The sequence below is a fragment of the Myotis daubentonii genome, chromosome 6 (assembly GCF_963259705.1).
Source record: "Myotis daubentonii chromosome 6, mMyoDau2.1, whole genome shotgun sequence".
NCBI classification, from domain to species: Eukaryota; Metazoa; Chordata; class Mammalia; order Chiroptera; family Vespertilionidae; genus Myotis; species Myotis daubentonii.
This window is the reverse complement of record NC_081845.1, coordinates 41,526,267-41,546,520: the sequence shown is the minus strand read 5'-3', so window position 1 is coordinate 41,546,520 and position 20,254 is coordinate 41,526,267. Positions and strand designations below refer to the sequence as shown.

General features: G+C 38.7%; 2 protein-coding genes across 2 annotated transcripts in view; one reads left to right on the top strand and one right to left on the bottom strand.

The window, feature by feature from the left end:
- Nucleotides 1-20,254, top strand: part of LIN28B (lin-28 homolog B) — a 73,619-nt gene that overhangs the window by 46,430 nt on the left and 6,935 nt on the right. The window lies entirely within an intron of this gene.
- Nucleotides 15,147-15,604, bottom strand: LOC132236464 (large ribosomal subunit protein mL42-like). Its single transcript, XM_059699611.1, has one exon. It carries the CDS (start codon nucleotides 15,597-15,599, stop codon nucleotides 15,171-15,173), a length of 429 nt encoding a protein of 142 aa, XP_059555594.1. The 5' UTR covers nucleotides 15,600-15,604; the 3' UTR covers nucleotides 15,147-15,170.

The window sequence follows — 20,254 nt, the reverse complement described above, 5'->3', positions numbered from 1 at the left end:
TTATTTTACATTTGCTTGTATCCTGGACAGCTGTGAATTTGCATCTTCTGCTTCCTACTAATGACTGGCAAGGCCTGGAGCTGAATAACTGAACTGTTGCATCCAACTTTCCATTCATCCATAAGGTGACTAAGGAAAATAGTAAAACCAATAGAATACCCAAGTCTCCTTAATTCTTCTACATTTTTTCCTCTGTCTCACATTTACCTTATTATAGAGTTAATTTTAGGGTGGTTTTCTAAGTCCTTTCTTCTTGTGATTATTTGGCCAGAGATCTCCTAATGAGGCAATTATAGTTGTTTCCTTCATTCACATTATCTTAGCAGATGCTCTCCCTGCTGTGACCTCTGTTCAGACCGGCAGACAATGTGCCATTCTCATCACCCTCTCTCTGCAAGACATTGTGTGGGGCCGAGCTTCACTGGGCAATGCCTAGGTCTCCCAAGGTGCCTGATGGGAATAGTCAGAAGCCAAGTGGCAAATAATCACAATTTTAGGTTGATTTTCTGATTGCTGTTTTATTCTAAGCATAATAAATAGTAAAGTAATGCCTGCAGAGACTCAGAAAAAAACTCTAATATTTCAAGTAGAAATTGAATGTTTAAAAGAAACTTTACATAGCTTTCTTCCTTTAGACTCTGGTCTTGGTGAAAATGAGATCAAATATTTGTTGGATGGTTTCCATACAAAGGATTATGAGAATTGGGTAATATTTAAAATTTTTGAGTTGCTTTCAAATAAGGAAATTAATTTATCCTTTAATATTAAGTATATATATATATATATATATTAATGAGCATCTGACATTGTTTGGAGTGTCACTTTAAAACTCTAAAAACAAATTCTCATGTTTATATCTGCTGTAATGTCCAATCTGTTCCTGTGTGAATAGAATAAGGGCTAATCAAAATGAAAAATAATCAAGAGAAAATTTCCATATTTATACTGCTAAATCTCTCCACTAAAATATGAGTCCTGTACCCCAAGCCCAAGTAATAATCCAAGGAATTACAAAGTTGTTAGCATCCTCTGGCTAACCTTTTTTATTCTTCATTAATTAAGAAGCACAAGTCAGTTCTGTTCTGATGAATCTGAAGAGCCTGTGTAGTGATTCTTGTAAATTTACACTGGAATTTTAATATTTTGAAATTTGGTTAAAAATAAAAAGATTAAGAACTAGCACTTGAATTATTCTCATAAAAAGATTTTTTTATTGGTGTAAATAGGATTGCCTTATTTACATTATAATTTATAATATATATAATAATATATAAATTACAATCTGCACTTATCAATATAAAGTAGTAATTTAATAAAAGCAGACCTCATTTTTGTAAAATCAGATTCATAATCAAGTTTCCCTATAAAATGATATTATTAACATGTATTTTCATATAATGAAGGGCTGTTTTTAAATGTAGGTGCTTTGGATATAATCAGACAACAGATTTTAAATTTAGAAAATATTTTGTAAAGGGAAAAAATGGACTTGTGATCATCTGACTTATTGGTTGAGCATCAACCTAGGATCCAGGAGGTCCTGGTTCGAGTCCTGGTCAGGGCACATGCCTGGGTTGTGGGCTCAATCCCCAGTGCGGGGCCTGCAGGAGACAGCTGATCAAAGATTCTCTCTCCTTCTCCCTCTCCCTTCCTCTCTGAAATCAATAAAAATATTTTTTTTAAAAAGAAAGATGTTACTTAGCCTTTACAGGTACCATCAAATTTTTAAATTGAATAATTATCAGTCTTTATTTTGATAAATAACTAGAGGCCTGATGCACAGATTCATGCACCGGTGGGATCCCTCAATCTGGCCTGTGCCCTCTCACAATCCGGGACCCCTCCGCGGATGTTAGATAGCCAGTTTTGGGCTGATCCCCACAGGCCTGATCCAGACAGGAGGGAGCCCAATCCTGTGCATTGAGCATCTGTTCCCTGGTGGTCAGTGCACGTCATAGCGATCAGTCGTTTGGTCACTTAGGCTTTTATATATATAGACTAGAGGCCCGGTGCACAAAATTCGTGCATGGGGTAGGGGTCCCTCAGCCCAGCCTGCACCCTCTTCAATCCAGGACCCCTCGGGGGATGTCCGCAGGAGCGGGATTGGGCCTAAACCTGCAGTCAGACATTCCTTTCGCAAACTGGGACAGCTAGCTCCTAACCACTCACCTGCCTGCCTGCCCTAACCACTCTGCCTGTGTGCCTGATCCCCCTAACTACTCTCCCATGCCCGCCTGATCTCCATAACTGCTCTGGCCTGATGGCTCCTCACTGCCTCTGCTTCAGCCCCCACCACTATGGTTTTGTTGAGAAGGACATCCAGAAGAAGTCCAGTCTAATTAGCATATTACCCTTTTATTAGTATAGATAAACTGGCAGTTGGACATCCCTCTTGCAATCCGGGATGGCTGGCTTCTAACCGCTCACCTGCCTGCCTGTCCTAACCACTCTGCCTGCCTGCCTGATCCCCCTAACTGCTCTCCCCTGCTGGCCTGATCGTCCTAACTGCTCTCCCCTGCCAGCCTGATCCCCCTAACTGCTCTCCTCTGCCGACCTGGGCCTGATTGCCCCTAACTGCCTCTGCCTTGGCCCCGCCACTGTGGCTTTGTCCAGAAGGATATCTGGTCTAATTAGCATATTATTCTTTTATTAGTATAGATAAGGATTTCAGACCATAGATATTATTTTAAGAAAGGCTTGTTTGGTATGAATTTCTAATTATTTTCATTATTTCTTAGATAACTTAAAATTTTTATTTTCAATTTGCTTCAAGGGTTATTTCACATAATTGGAGATATAGCAGTCACTAGTCTTTCAGGTATAAGTAATATGAACCAATTCATAATGGCTTAAGGCAGTTTATTCTCAAGTGTAGTCACTAAACCAGCATCACCTGGGATCTTTTTAGAAAGAAAAATTCTGAGGCTTCATCCAGACTTATCCCAGGGTATGGATTCCAGCAGTCTGTTGTTTTGTTTTGTTTTGTTTTGTTGTTGTTGTTTTTAACATACTCTCCAGGTAATATTGATGCACCCTGAAGTCTGAGAACTATTGCACAAGAAGGGGAAAAATGAAATTTATTGACTCACGTAACTTATAACTCCAGGAATTAGGATCGTTTCAGATACATCTGGATTTGAGTACTCAATTCTAGTGCCAGGAAGGCTAGAATTGCCAGCAGTTCTGACAAAAGCTTAGATTGATTTTTTTGATCTAACATAGCGTGACACTGATTCCATAGACTTGCGTCATTTGCCCACCCCATGAGCTGAGAGGAGTGAGGTGAGCCCTATCCCAACCACAAGGATTAAAATAGGGGAAGGAAGCCTCTCCCAAAAGAAAATCAAGGTGCTATTATGAAAAGAGATACTGGATGAAGTTAGGCAAAACCAACTGATGTCCATGAAGCAGTGCTATTTAAAGTAGCCAGTCTGCAAACTGTTTGTTTCCGTTTTCCAGCAACACAGGGAGCTTGTGCGATCACGTAAATCAACAAGTCACTTCCTTCATTGAAAAAGTCTTGTTGCAGAACAATGTCACCTCTTGTAAATATTCATTTCTTTATGTGTTTAGAAATTTTCTTTTGTTATTTGTTTACCTTACTGATTTCCTTTTCTCCTTCTGGAACTCCTGTTAGTCAACTGATAGCGCTCCTAAATTGGTCTTCAAAGTTTCATACCTTTCTCTCAGCATTTCCGATCTCCTGTCTTGCTTTTTGTTATAAGATTGTTCTACTTAAACTTACAAAATATTGCGTTCTCAGGTGTGGCTATCTCTTCTTACTTTTTTTTTCTTTTTCGATTCAGTTTTAAAATTTGAAACTGTGTTTTTAGTTCCAGAGGGCCTGTCCCCATTTTCTAAAAGTACATCTTTCTTCCCTAGGTTACATTGTCCCTAAGAGTTACTGTTTTTGTGTGTGTATGTTTTTTAAAATCACCAATTGTGGTTTTTCTTCCTTTAACAAGAGACTAGAGCTGGCTTCTAGCATTTCTTGAGCAAAGGCAGATATCTGAGCTCTGGAATGTATGGTTTCTGCCCTTTTGAGCTGGCAGTAAACAAACTATCAAACCATGACCCTCCTGCTAGGGGAGATAGGCAGAAGGAGGATGGATGGCTGGGAAAAGAACCTATCTGTATCTTTCCTGCTCACTGAAGACATATTCCATTTACCAAAGGGAAAAGAAAAATAAAACACTTGGGAATAAAGCTTAATAAGAGATACGTGGAACCTAAATGGAGAAAATGAAAACTACACACTGTTAGCATAAAATAAACGTTTAGTAAATCTAAACACATGTATAAAGTCTATCCTGGGTGTGTGTTTCTTCTTTTATTTTTTTCCTAAATAGGGTTGATTTTGTGTAATTTTGTAATCAGCCACCTTACTGATGACTATTGATTTTAATAAATTTTAAGTGCATTTGTTTTTTAAGTTATAAAATATTTTCACCTAATAATTAATTTTGCCCCATCCGTGGTAATGGTTGGCATATCCAATTTCATTGCTCTTTTATTTGGCAAGTTATTCCATTGTGTTTCTGCCTTTGTTTGTTACCCATCTGATGATCAGGTATATATTGATCTGTATTTTTTCTGGTTTATTTCTTTTAACTCTGAAATTCATCTAAAATTTAATTTGTGACTTTATATAATAGGAAGCTTTACTCTGAACTTACCCATACTCAGCATCTCTTGTTTGAACTCTTTTCATTGATTTGTGAAACCTCTTTTGTTATATAATGACTTCTTCTCTATATTACTTCTAGTATTTATGTTTCAGGGTTCTCTCATTTTGCGTTGTTTGTCCTTAAAAATACACAGAAGCCAAAAAAAGAAAATAATTATACTCATCAGAGTACCAACATGAAAACTTTAGTATACAGTTTTAATCTGCGTGGTGTGTGTGTGTGTTTACATATCTATGCATTTGCTAAAATGTACAGCTCTTTCGTAACCTACTAATATTTTAGTCAGTAATCTCTTTTCCATAGTTATGTATTTTTATCTTACCTAAAACCCATAACATATTCAAATTTCCCCCAAATAATTCCAAAATGTCCTCCACAGCTGGCTTGCTCAACTCGGTACCCAATAGTGATTGATTCCTCTATTTCTCCCTCCAGATTTTTCCATTTTTCTGTGTGTGTGTGTGTGTAATATATTTAAATTATGAATTGAACCATTTCTCACTATTTGACATCTTTCTCTATTCCTAAGGATAGTATATTTTTGCCTCAAAGAATATTTTCTCTATATTATTAATAAAACCAGCTTTCTTTTGGTTAATATCTGTCTGATGTCTTAGGGCTGCCATAACCAAATACCACAGGCTGAGTGGCTTAAAAAACAATTTATTCTCTCACAGTTCTGGAAGCTAAAAGTCCAAGATCAAGGTGTCATTAGTTTAGTTTCTCCTGTGGCCTCTCTCCTTGGCTTGCACATGGTGCTTTCTTGCACTGCCCTTACATGGCCTTTTCTCCAAGCACACATGTCCCATGTCTCTTCTTATAGGGACACCAGTATTGGGTTAGGGCCCCACCCTTATGACTCACTTAACCTTAATTACTTCTTTAAAGGCCTGTCTTGAAATGCATTAATGAGTAGGGCTTCAGCATATGAATTGGGGTTGGGGCACAGGTTAGCCAATCACACGGGATTACAGTTTCTTTCACCTCTTTTCCATCTTTTCATGTTGTTATATTTTAGATACAACCTATAGCTGATTTTAGTATTTTTTAAATCTAATCTGACAATCTGTATTTAAACTGGTACAATTTGTCTATATACTGCCATTATTGATATGTTTTACTACAAGTCTTTATCTATTCACTCTGGATTTTTCTGGTTTTTTATTTTTTATTTTCTTTATGTTGATGTTTTCCTTTCCCCTTCTTTCCCTCATTAAAATTTTAATGTTTGTTTTTCTTGTTTCACCTTTCCCCTTCAGTAGTTCAGGGGTTATACAATACAATCTATTTCTAGTATTTCATTGTTTCCTTGAATACTACCATGGTTACACAAGTTAACAAATTCTAAAGTTAGTTCACAGCTAAGGCTCATATTCAGCAACTGCATGCTGGGATAGCCATACTGTTTATTTTATTGACCATTCTGATTGGTTTGTACCCATGGTATAATAATTGATAAATATTTTTAGAATTATTTCTACTCTTGAGTCCTTTCCATCAAATAATGATACATAGAGTACTTTAAGGCCTAGGAACCTTCTTCAAATGTATAGGCTATGCTTCAATTTTTGCTTTTTAACTTTATAAATTATTATTTATTATTATCAGTCATTGTTACCTACGTACTTAATGAACTATATATTCACTATTCTTCTTTCATCTCTGACCTTCCTTCTGAGATTTTACCCCCAATATATATTGTTTGGAATTTTCTATAGGGACATTTGTTTATGGTAAACTCATTTTTATCCGAATTTATCTTTATTTTACTCTTGTTCCTAAAAGCTAGAGTATGCAAGATGTTTTCTTTCAGCATTTCAATGATATTTTTATACTGATTCTTGGTTTCCATTATTGCAGTTATCTGCCATCAGTCTAATTTCTGTTCCTTTGCAGATGATCTTCCTTTTCTATCTAACTACTTGTGACATCATTTTGTCCTAAGTTTCTACAGTTTTAGTGTATTATGCATAGATGTGCATTCATGTTTATTTGTTCTGCTTGCTACATGTTATAACTGTTCAAGTCTTTCATCCATTCTGGAAAAATTTCAGACATTTTTCTCTTCAAATATTGCCTCCCCTTTATTCTCTACATTCTCTCTCTGCTTATTTTCTCTCTTCCCCCCCACTCATAAACTTATTTGATGTACTTTAGACATTCTTACTCTATTCTCAATATTTCTTAACCTCTCTTTTATCTGTCTATTCTGTGTTCCATGTAACTTCAGGTGTATTTTCCAGTTCACCAATTCTACCTTTAGCTCTGTCTAAATTGCTGTTTAATAATTCCACTGTTTTAAATGTCAATAGTACCATTTTAATATCTAATAGTTCTGTTGCATTTCATATTTTCAAATATGCCTAGTTAATTTTGCTAGTTTTATGTTGATTATTCATTTTGTTAATTTATCTTTTATTTCTTTATGAACTTTGTCTCTAGCTATTTTATAGTCTGTTTTTGGCAATTCCAGTAAAGCCCTTGGAAGTCTAAATCTGTACTTTGTTTCTGCTGACCCTCACTCATAATCTTTAATTATGAGCTCATACATATCCTATCTAATAAAAGAGAAACATGGTAATTAGTGTACGTCCGCTACCCTTCCCATTGGCTAATCTGCGAGATATGCAAATTAACTGCCAGCCAGGAAGGCGGCCAGCAGCCAGGCAGCTTGAAGCTAACATGAGGCTTGCTTGCTTTAGTGATGGAGGAAACCAACGTTCCCCGCCTGCCTTGCCAGCCTCTGAGCTTGCAGTTTGAAACATTGTTACAAATATAGAAGCTAAACAAAACCCCAGAAACCTGCTTTCAGCCCACAGGGATCTCAGAGCTGGAGTTGATACAGTGTTTCCATTATAGAACCCAAACAAACCAGATACCTGCTTTCAGCAGCAGAGGCCTCAGAGCTGGAGCCAGAGCTAAAGCTGGCCCAGAATTAAAAAAAAAGAAAGAAAAAAAGTAGCAGTTGGGAGCTTCAGTCACCTGCCAGCCTGAAAACAGCCCTCAGCCCCTCACCCAGACTGGCCAGGCACCCCAGTGGGGACCCCCACCCTGAAGGGTGTGTGACCAGCTGCAAACAGCCATCATCCCCTCACCCAGGCTGGCCAGGCACCCCAGTGGGGACCCCCACCCTGATCCAGGACACCCTTCAGGGCAAACCAGCTGGCCCCACCCATGCACCAGGCCTCTATCCTATATAGTAAAAGGGTAATATGCCTCCCAGCACCGGGATCAGCGGAGCCGCGAGGCCTCCCAGCACCGGGATCAGCAGAGCTGAGAGGCCTCCCGGCACCGGGATCAGCGTGACAGGGGGCAGCGCCCAAACCCCCTGATTGCCCTGTGGCTCTGTGTGTGACAGGGGGTGGGGCCACAACCTCCCTATCTGCCCTGCTCTGTTCGTGACAGGGGAAGGCACCCCAACCCCCTGATCAGCCCTGCTCTGTGCCTGATAGGGGGGAGCTCCCCAACCCCCTGATCGCCCTGCGGCTCTGTGTGTGACAGGGTGCGGCGCCACAACCCCCCCCCCCCCACGGGCACTGCTCTTTGTGTGATGGGGTAGAGCCATAACCTCCCCATCGGCCCTGCCCAGAGTGTGAGAGTGGCGGCGCCCCAACCCCCTGATTGGCCCTGCTCTGTGGGTGATAGAGGGTGGCGCCCCAACCCCCTGATCCGCCCCGCTCTGTGTGTGACAGGGGGGAGCTCCCCAACCCCCTAATTGGCCCTGCTCTGTGCATGACAGGGGGTGGCGCCGCAACCTCCCCATCGACCCTGCCTTGAGTGTGACAGGGGGCGGTGCCCCAACCCCTCAATCAGCCCTACCCTGAGCATGACTGAGGGTGGCATCGCAACCTCCCGATCCGCCCTGCTCTGTGCATGACAGGGGGCTGCGCCCCAACTCCCCAATCGGCCCTGCTCTGAGCCCGACCAGGGGCTGCACCTAGGGATTGGGCCTGCCCTCTGCCACCCGGGAACGGGCCTAAGCCAGCAGGTCGTTATCTCCCGGGGGGTCCCAGACTGCAAGAGGGCACAGGCCGGGCTGAGGGACCCCCCTCCCCCCCGAGTGCACAAATTTTTGTGCACCGGGCCTCTAGTTTTATTATAATCTATGAAAAAATCCATGCTAAAGTTGAGAAAACTGTTCTTTAGAAGGAATTGTGTTTGCTTCTTCCTAGAGCTATGACTTTTTATAGAGCTGAGTATTATAACTAATTTTGAGGATCCCTGCCTTGGTATAGAAGTGAGTTCAGTTGCTGCTGGCACATGACTCAGTCTCTTCACCCCTTGACTTAGACCATTAATATTAGTTGTTTGCAGGGCAAATAATTTGTCTGCCTTTACTGTTTGCTTATAGCTCAATGCTTCTTGCTCTAACTTTTCCTCTAGATTTATTTGCGGGGGGCTATTTCCCTTATTTTCTGCAAGCCCAGCAATGTATAAAAAATGTGGTTTTTCTAAGTGTTCTTTAGAGTATTTGGTTGGTGATACTGCTGGAAGCAGAAGTTCTTAACATTCTCTTCAGATATTTCTGATCCGGTTGCTTTTTAAGTCATCGATTGAGCTTTTAGTTTCAATTACTTACTTTTTCTATTTCCAGGCATGTGTGTAGTTTCATGTGATTGTGGGGTCTGGAAAGTTTAAAATTTGCAGGGCCAGCAGATTGGAAACCCAGAGAAGGGTTGATGTTGCCTTTAGGCTCAGCTTGAATGATGGCAGTCTGGAGGAAGATCTGAAATTTGTAGTCAATTCTCAAATAGGCTGGAGACCCAGGAAAGAGTTGATGCTGCATTTCAAATCCAAAGGCATTCTAGAGGCAGAACTCTGTCTTCCTCAGGGACCTCACACTGGCCAGGTCATTTTATGATTTTTTTTTAACCACTTTTTTTTTTTTTAATTTTATCTATGGGGATTCTTGGACTCCGGTTTGAAAGGTGCAATTTTTTCCAGGGACTTTGTGTGTGTGTTTGCTTTGTCATGTGCCTGGAGGCACTTGTACCAAATGGGGAACAATCAATGATAAATTCTCAGCTCATGCCATATCTCCACTTAAGCTGCAACACCACACACAGTCTGGGTTGTGGTCATCAGCCTAAGGGGTGATTTGTTTTCTCTTCCTCCCATGTTGAGTGTAGAAAAATGTTGATGCCATCCTTTTCTTCAGGACAAGTTTCTTTTTCATTTATCTTTATATTTTGGGTGCAGCTTGGGGAGAGGGTGTTCTAGTTGTATGGGCAAGATCTCTTTTAGACTCTCAACTTCCAGACAGGTTTTAGGCTTTGTTTCCCAACCCCTCTGCTCCGTCGTTCCCCTTACAAGGTCAGACCTTAAAGTAACAGGTATCTATAGGTACCTGCATGGGAGGGTTTGTTCTGTTTCGCCATTCTTACCACCCTAGTTTTCTGCTTTTACTTTATTTTTCACTTCTAAGCATTCCTTATTTTCTGGCGTAATTAAGGATTAATTTCAAATTAATTTAGATTAATTTTGAAAGATTTTTTAAAAATAGTTTCTTAAGTAATTTTAGTTGTTTTCAGTGGTATGGTTTAGAGTATTTTTATATGCTAATTTGAAGACAATATAATTAATTCATTGATTTTTTTTGTATCATTAATTTTTAAAGTGTGTGTGTGTGTGTGTGTGTGTGTGTTTTTTAATTTTTGCTAATGTGAATATTTAAAGTATTTGTGTCATTTTTCTTTCTCTTTTTGTGAATTTCCTGTTCAGGCTTCTGTCTGTTTTTCTTTTGGACTTGGCTGATTTTCAAAAAAATACGTATTATGCAGTTTTGGATAGGGCTTCTCCACTCTGACAAAGTGAATCCACTTGGCAGACCCGTTTCCTAAGATATGCATGTTTGACTTGGAGGAAGTTGTTTGATACTTGACACTGCACCTCACTTTAGTTCCTTAATTCTTCTGTATTGTGTGTATGTTCTACCTGAGACTTCTTACTACCTCCTGCTTGCTAAATCTGTCAACCTAGTTTGTAATCATCTTATTTGATTGCTGTTGGCCAATTTCCCCATTACAAAAGTTGTTTTTAAACTAGAGAAATGCCTCTTTTCTTGCCCTCCTGCCTATTTCTGTGACTGCTCTTTCTTAGACTTCTAACTGGTTCCTTCACCTGGAACTTATTAAAAAGAAGTACTTCTGCAAACTTTCTCTGCAGTCCTCCTCTCACTCTTCATGTTTTGCTAGTTGAATCTGCCCTATGGCTTAACTACCATCTCTCCTTTCCACGGTGTCTCCTCTGTGATTGCAACCTTAGCTTCTCCACAAATTTCAGACTAGCAGTATCTCAAAAAATGCACATGAACCAACCGTTAAGTTTCAGTTCTCATTACTACTTCTTCGAAAACTCCTTATAGTGATACTAAAATTGAATAAAAAAGACTTGTCAAAAGGTAACTTAGATAACGGGAAATTGAGTGGAATTTGGTAGCTTTTGCTTAGGAGAAGAGCTTTCTGTCATAGATTTGTGGTCATGAACAATGTATATATCAATTTCGAAACTCAACTTTTTCTGTAACATGAAAGATTTTTTTAAAAGTATATTTTATTGATTTTTTTACAGAGAGGAAGGGAGAGGAATAGAAAGTTAGACACATCGATGAGAGAAACATTGATTAGCTGCCTCCTGCATACCCCCGACTGGGGATGTGCCCACAACCAAGGTACATGCCCTTGACTGGAATCGAACCTGGGACCCTTCAATATGCAGGCCGACGCTCTATCCACTGAGCCAAACCGGTCAGGGCAAGATGAAAGATTTTTAAGATATTAAATTATAATAAGTTTAATATACTGCTTAATAATCTTGGTTTCTGTTTTTTTCCCTAAGCTAGCTAACTTGCTTGTCTAAACATGACCTTTGTTTTCTACTTCTGTCTTCTTTTTTATGTCATAAATTCACCTAGCATGTTTTCTATTCCATTTATATAAACCTGAACTCATATTTCATAGCTTTTAACTAGCTTGTTGTAGCCAGGCCAACTCCTTTACAAAACTGTTCCTGTTGCTCCCAATAATTGTGACTATATATTCTCTTAAAGATATAACACTTTCTATCCTTACACCTTTTATCAAATTCTACATTTTTTTAACCACTGATATGCCAGGAAGAATAGTCACCATCATTTATCATCTGAGTCCAATGGACCCTTTTAAAATATATTTTAAGTTGTTTTTCAGATAATTACAAATATATAAGCAAAGGGATGGTGAAAAACACCTGTGTTGGAAAGTAATAAGACTTTAAATGTAATGAACCCAAAATTTATTCCATATTTTGGACATGTATATCTGGTATAAAGATATACATATCCAACATAGGCAATATCATTTGAATGTAAGTAATTGTTCATGGATGAGTCTGAAACATACCCGTCTTGAAAATATTGATCCAGATTTCAAATACATTTCTAAGAGGTTCCAGCTTTTTATTACCTCTGATTCTTCCTGTTGTGCTTTTGTCCTCAAGATGCAGTACTTTGAAAACTTTCATGGCTCATAATTTTGTTGAGGAGAGAGAAGTAATTTCTTTAGCCTATAATAGCAAAACATTTTCATTTTTAGACATTGATTAAAATGATCAATTCAATGAGTTTTTTCATTTCTATGCTCTTTTTTAAAAATATATATATTTTTATTGAATTTTTACAGAGAGGAAGAGAGAGGGATAGAGAGTTCGAAACATCAATGCGAGAGAAACATCAATCAGCTGCCTCCTGCACACTCCCTACCAGGGATATGCCCGCAACCCAGGTACATGCCCTTGACCAGAATCGAACCTGGGACCCTTGAGTCCACAGACCAAGGCTCTATCCACTGAGCCAAACCGGTTAGGGCCATTTCTATGCTCTTTATATCCTTTCAGTCGGTGCTTTTAGCATTTGTCTACTTATTAAACCTCATCAGGTGAAAGAGTACTGTTACATGTCCTTATAGCAAAAATTTCTTCTTAAAAATATTCTATGATGACATCCTCCCTAACTGAATAACAGATTTCCTTATGGTCTTAAAAATAGATTGTTCACTCTTTGATTCTTACATTTGATCAACTATATCTTGGATATTATTTTATGTAAACACATAATCTGAAATACAGTTTATATAATTAATTTCACCATCATTGTTAAGAGTCTGTCTTTGTATTTGTATGCTTATTCTTCTAACAATTGTGAAATATCTTCTGTCAGTTTTCTTCTGTTTGCCATTATGGGCAGAAAAAGGAAAATGCTGAATTCTCAACTGTGTTCAATGTAAGACTAAAAAGAAAAAAGACTACAAATAAGTACTATCTCCTGGTACATTTTATTTAATTTATTTTTTTTAATCCTCACCCAGGGATATTTTTCCATTGATTTTTAGAGAAAGGGAAAGACACAGAGAAGTATCGATGTGAGAGAAACACATCGATTGGTTGCCTCCTGCACGAGCCCTGACCAGGGCCTGGGCCAGGGAGGAGCCTGCAATCAAGGTACATTCCCTTGACTGGAATCAACCCTGGGACCCTTGGGTCACTGCCGACGCTCTACCCACTGAGCAACACTAGCTAGGGCTCTTGGTATCTTTTATACCTTCTAGGAAAATCAGACAATACTCAGCGATGCAATGTGGAAACTGAAAGATGATGAAATAGTATTATCCAAACAAGTTTACTCCTTTCACCACACCTGCCAGGATATTATTCAAGTTTTTTGTGTGTGTTAGAAAAAACAATAGAAAAATTATTCAAAACAAATTGAATTTGTTTCTTTTGTCTTACTAAGATAATGAATTCTTCATGTAAATTTCTACCAGTTAAATTCAAAGGATGACCAAAGGAGATGAAAACTCTATAGTTCAAATACTCAAGGAATTGTCTTCAACACAAGCCAATTTTGGCTTATAGACTATGCACACATAAATTGGTTAATATGTAGGCTCTAGTCCTAATAGGTAACATTAAGATAACTTGGGCATGTGAAAATCATTCTGTCTCTGTCCAGGGACCCATCTGCTCGTCTCATACCTACACCTTCAGTTTTTCCCTCTGACCTTGGCTTGAGAGCTGTCGAGTTTTGTATCAGTGGTCATGTGTTCACAGGGTCACAGCCTTAACATGTTCAAACAGGGAAACAAGCTTTCCTTAAGGGAGCAGTGGCCAGAGAAAAGATCTGTAGGAACTCCCTAGCAGCCTGACTATCAGGCTTTCATCATATAAAAGGCTGGATGACATGAAGGGCACTATAACCCATAAGGAGGAGGGGAAAGTAACCACGAGGCCAAGAATACCCTATATGACTTTACCTTCAGCTTTAATTTTCAAAATCAGACCTACATGGAGAAGACATAACATCACAGTTTACAGAGGTTATCTGAACCTAGTGGCAATTTTTCTGGTTCAATTTTCACCTACCTACCACATGTGAACAATTTAAGGAATGCTGATTCTTGGTAAAGGGCAATATATATAGTGAGTCACAGGAAGACCAATTGGTCTAGAAGGGGAAGTGGACAGAGGTCATTTACTTCTCATCTGCACCTCATCATTTTCTTCAGCAGTAGCTGGTGCTGGAACAGATCGAATTTATCGATCATTAGAAGCTTCTCCTTGGTGATTTCAGCGCAATAGTTTTAACTCCTTCCGATTTCTGAGTAGCTATAGAGATGGTTTGACACAATCTCCTTTTGCCTCTTGCACATGAGTTAATCCTGAGGGTACATTTTAGATAGCAACGTGCTCCAGGACAACAGGTCTCTATACAAATTTGTATGCTACTCGCATAAACTTTGTGTATTATGGAAAGTGTACACATAGTTCTTACTAATTCAGTGATATAGCAACAATTCAGCAGCAATATTAATTTAGTAATACAACAATAGGGAGGTATTTTGATATTCTATCACCATGGTTGGCAAACCGCGGCTCGCGAGCCACATGCGACTCTTTGGCCCCTTGAGTGTGGCTCTTCCACAAAATACCGACTTCCGCGCATAGGCCACAAAGTTTCAATCACACTGTACGTTCGCACCCGCACCTGGCATTTTGTGGAAGAGCCACACTCAAGGGGCCAAAGAGCCGCATGTGGCTCGCGAGCTGCGGTTTGCCGACCACTGCTCTATCATCATACAAACTCATTCTACCAACATTATTACTTGCATTAAAGGTAACAGTCATGGTGGCTTCAAAGCTTTGAATAAGCAATTTGACTAAATAATGATAATAATAATAATAATAAAACTTGGGTAAAAATGATGATTAAAACATCTTTTAATCTAGCCCTCTTTTGCCTCCAGCTTGCAAACAACCAGTTTGCACACCTGGAATGTTATCTAACCTTCTTCTATACAGTCCCTCAGTCACATCACCGAAATTGATTTCTTTTTTTAGATGAAAAGACACTTTATTATTATTTTACTATATAACATAGTGAATATATGTGATTGAATTTCCTCAAATGGCAAATGAGAACAGGACAGCATTTTACTGAAAGCCTCAATATCATCTGTCTTTTGGAGGATTCAGTTTCCTATGACGTGTATGATACTGTCCGTAAGGATAACAACGGTGCTTAGTAGTAAAGAACATTTTGCTAAGTTGTTCTTTCATGGGTCCTTGCTCCAAGTGTTCATCTTTTTCTTCTAATCTGGTTTTCAGTATTTGATCCTGTGTTTCTTCATAATTATGCACAGGATCTGGCCAAGGGATAGGCTTGGTGTGTTCATACGGAATATCCACAGAAGGATGGTAGCAAACTGTTGTCCTGCCCTCAGATGTCAAAGCAAGTTCTACTTTGCAATTATAGTCATCTGGAAGAGAAGAGTATGTGGATTTATGACAAACACAGTATAAAGGTCCATTTTGGATTAGAAAGAAATGTTTCAAAATAGTTCTGTTTGATATCGCCCATTTCACTGCTGATATGGCCATGGTGAATCAAGATGCTTAGGTGGTATGGAAAAAGATTTGAAGAGACAATGCTTTTAAAATTTGCTTCTAAGCATACCTATTTTCATCCCTTGAGATCTGCTCACTGGAGCCCATCATCTTGCCCGAAATTGATTCTTGACCTGTATACCTCTTTCTTTTCTTTGAAATTTCTCATGCTGTGTCTTCCTTCTGTGTGATAAAATATGAGCTAGTCACTTTTTTGTTTTGTAGTCCTTATATTTATACCTAAGGGTTTTTTTTTTAATACTTAAGGTAGTTTTTATTATGTATTTTAAATTCTTTCATATACTCTTTTGATGTTTACATTGACTTCTCTAGATAAATTATTGCTTCACCTATCAAGTAATCATGATGAAATTCCTCTTTTAAACTTCCGTGTGCTTCTGGCCAAATGTTTACTAGTAGTAAAAAAAAATTTTCAATATGCATGTAAAGAAAAAGATATCATTTTAGAATGACTTGTGAAGTAATGCCAACCGTAAAAATAAGGCTATTTTACAGAGCCAAAGCCTAAAAGAAATCATGTGATGACCAAGAAAGAAACATTTATAAAAGTTGACAGAAAGGCAGTCATGGAATTGTATTTCTTCAGGCCGAACCAGTGCTTATTTACAGCAGATGTCACACCTCTGACACTGGCGGGTGTGAAATGTTCTGGTGAAAAGCAAGCAGCTCTGGGGGTTTTAAGTTTTCAGCGTGGCTGCTGTCATGGATAAATGAGCCAACGTTTTCAGATCGCATATGTGATCTGGTTCTTTCGTCTATACGAACACCTAATTGCAACCATTTCAAGATAAATATGAAATGTCTTTTCCTTTCCTTCATATTTGATACCAGCACCAGCCTTCTAAAAATATGCTATACCTTGAAGGTCAGTAGGACCAAATATGGTAGGTCAACTGGCCTGGGTTTCAGCCAGGATTAATTTAAATCTAAAGTTTGGATAGTTACAACACTACCACTTCAAAACTGCACGTGGCTTTTATGTAGAGTGTGTGTGTGTGTGTGTGTGTGTGTGTGTGTGTGTGTGTGTGTCCCGACCTGGACAGTCCTCCTTAGTCCTGTTGGGATCATGAAAGCCATGCTGACAGAGTGCCCCCTGCCTTGAGACTGGCTTCTATATCATAACAAACTTTTTACTCCCAAGAAATTGGAAAGCATTAAGCTATCTGTGTTAGGACATTTTTCTCCTTGTTTTTTCAACTTTTCCATTAGGCAGAACAGATTACCCGTCTGGGATGTTTTTTTTTATCATTTGGACAAGAGATAACATTTCTGTTTCAAATACAGCTTTAACTTGTGATCCAAAATTCATTATTAAGCTCTTCCTTAAGTTATGGTACAAAATAGCAACCTCTCAACAAATGGTTTTTGTTTCATGGTATTGTCACAAAGTCCTCCAACTACTTTTAAATATGATGGAATGAAATACAAAAATGTCTGGCTTATTAATTATACCTGATTGAAATGTCCTTACATGAAAAAGACTCCCTTTTGCCCCATTTCTCCAACGATTTCTCTCCCGTCCCATGTCCTCTTATATCTCTTAAAACTGCTACGTGTTCCATCCTTACCTCTCTTGATACTCTGCACTGCCATTCATCACATATCTGTCCCCACACATTGTCCATCTTATCTTGTTTCTATGAGATGATGAAAGGTTTGTGATTAGCGCTATTACTATACTTTAGCTGGTTTTCAAGATACTTTGGTGCATTTTTAGCTGGCATTGCCATATAGATGACATTGGCATTAACCAGGAAGTGTCCAAAAACTAAAAACACAAGATAATCCAAAGAGCAGTAAAGAGAAGACATCAAACAAGATAAAATATGTAACTGTATATATCTTACCAATCAACTAACGAGTCACATTGATTTCATTAGAATCTAGTGCAGCCGTGGGCAAACTACGGCCCATGGTCCGGATCCGGCCCATTTGAAATGAATAAAACTAAAAAAAAAAAAAAAGACCGTACCCTTTTATGTAATGATGTTTACTTTGAATTTATATTAGTTCACACAAACACTCCATCCATGCTTTTGTTCCGGCCCTCCGGTCCAGTTTAAGAACCCATTGTGGCCCTCGAGTCAAAAAGTTTGCCCACCCCTGATCTAGTGCATATTACATGCTTTTATTTTTCTGTTTTTCATTTGAACTTATGAAGATAATTGCATGGGTATAATAAGTACTTGAATCCACTAACAGACAAGATATTTAGATAATTTCTCATCATAGAACAGATAATAAATGAGGTTAGAACAGTGGTAAGTTAAGAAAAAGCACCCTTTGAACTCAGTACAGATCCCAAGTCAGTTTAGTAAATGATCTGAAAACTGAGGTTTAGAGGAGACATAGAGTATTCATTTCCACTGCCAGCGGTTCTAGAGTTTGAAAGCACGTTCGTTCCCATGCCAAAACAGACTGGCCCTTGCTTACTAGTAGTATGAGTAGAACTAGGCAATACAGAACCATCCAAACATCTACCAGTTTATCCTGCACCAAAAGGAACTGAGTGGCAATTGTAGTGGTCAAATTTTGCTTTTTAAAGATAATATTGCAAACCTAGGGTTGTAGACATCTATTATGGACTTTCTTCCTCTCTAAGTATAGGGAAGAATGCACAGTATTTACTTGATCAGTGGCACTCTTTTAGGCAATATGTAATTTAAATAGAGCTTTTAAAAGTCCTATGGCTAATAGATTTTATTAAAAGCAGTGATCTTGTTATTATACTTATATCCATAAGAAAGTAATTTTCTACTTAAGAACCAACAGAATGTGGCTATGTCAGTGCTAAACTCAGGTTTTGCATACTAAACAAGTGTATATGCTTTTGAGAGCTATTTTAGATGCAGGCAACAGAAGGTAGAGAATTAAAAGAGTTGTTATAGGAAATCAATGAATGTTCATTGGTAATGATGGTTGAAGTTTAGAGAAAGCATCAATCGTTTCAAGAGCTGTAAATTATCACCCATTCTGATCACATGGATGCTTACATTGAAACCATCCTTGATTGATGAACTAAGAATTGAATAATGGCCTAAGAAAAAGAGAAACCACTTCTGAAGCTAAACTCCGTAGATTCGCAAAGTTCACTTAACCCCCCCCTTGCCCCCTCCCCCCGCCCCAGTAAGCAGGGTTTGCTGATGGTAAAAGGTTGTGGGCTTTTATGCTGTCAAAGTCTAAAGTTTCGTTCCCAGTAAGGAAATAAGATTTATACAAACCGTTCCGCTTTCCTCCTCCCTCCCTCTCGTCCTCCTTCGTTCCCTTCTTTTCTTCTTCTTTTCTGGGGCATCAATAAACTCTTGAAACAATATTTTGGGATATTTATTCTGTTTGAACCACAGTCCTTGTGGGTGAGATTATAGAGTAATCCCTTGGTAACGTTGTCAGTATCCGGCTGCGGTTCTCAAGGAGCATCACACTCCTATCCCCAGAAGCCTTTGAAAAGTTCTGGTGGCCCCCCCACTGCTGATGTGGCTCAGTGGTTGGGCGTCATATGGTTAAGGGAAATGGAAAATTATTGAATGATTCTTGAGACAAAATTTTCCACATAGAAAGTACCAGAGGGGTAGAAATAAAACTGGCCATTGATAGTGAAAAGTCTGGACTGGACTAGTTTCAGCCTTTCATCTCAAAGAGAGAATCTTACTTCCCCACAGCATAGTAACAGAGCAGCAACCCAGATCTGAAGAACAATCTACTTCCAGTCTCTCTCTCTCTCTCTCTCTCTCTCTCTCTCTCTCTCTCTCTCTCTCTCTCTCTTGCTTTAAATTCAGGTTCCTATATGTTTTTAGAGTTACATATAATAAATTTACATCAATGTTGTTGGGTATAATGTCTTTATGCAATTAAAATACAAATGAAATTTATTATTTCAGTTAAAATTCCCTTCTACATATACCTTCTGAGTGTTAATGTTTTTTCATCAATACAATACCTACTTCATAGGTTTTTGGGGAGGACTAATTATATCTTACATTAAAAACCTTTTGCACAGAATCTGGGACATAATAAGCTCTCAATAAATTGAACCTGTTATCATTTCTATTAAATATTTTTTTGCCACTATACTTAGGAAGAATATATAAAATGTTATTTAAATGTTTTATTGTTTAATTGGCTTATAGTCTTAGGAGTTTGGGTGTAAGAAAAATGAAATAAAAGAAACAGAAATTCACATAAAAGAATAGGTTGCTTTGAGAGAGGTCAGAAAACGTGTGTGCTGTTGAAAGGCATTTCCAACTGTGTGATTCACCAGAGTTAATTCTCACTCTCCTCTTAGTCTGTTGGAGCAGATTTTGTTGTGTGGACAAACTATATGCAAGTGTAAATTTAGATGGTTGGGAGCCATCAGAACAAAATGGGGCGTTCACCTGGAAGGTTGGTCGTAGGATCTGTCTCTCTTACCCTTAGGAGATCAGAGTGGGCAGATCGCTTCTAAAAGAAGCTCCACTCAGGATCTTCCCTTTTCCTCATCTTTCTTGGGTCCTCCCACAGCATCTCTGCCCATCCACCTCCCTCCTACCACCAGACTGGGATCCAACACTCCCGCGTTGGGTTGATCGACACACAGTTGAATTAGATAACAAGTGTTCACACATCTATACTAATAAAAGGGTAAAATGCTA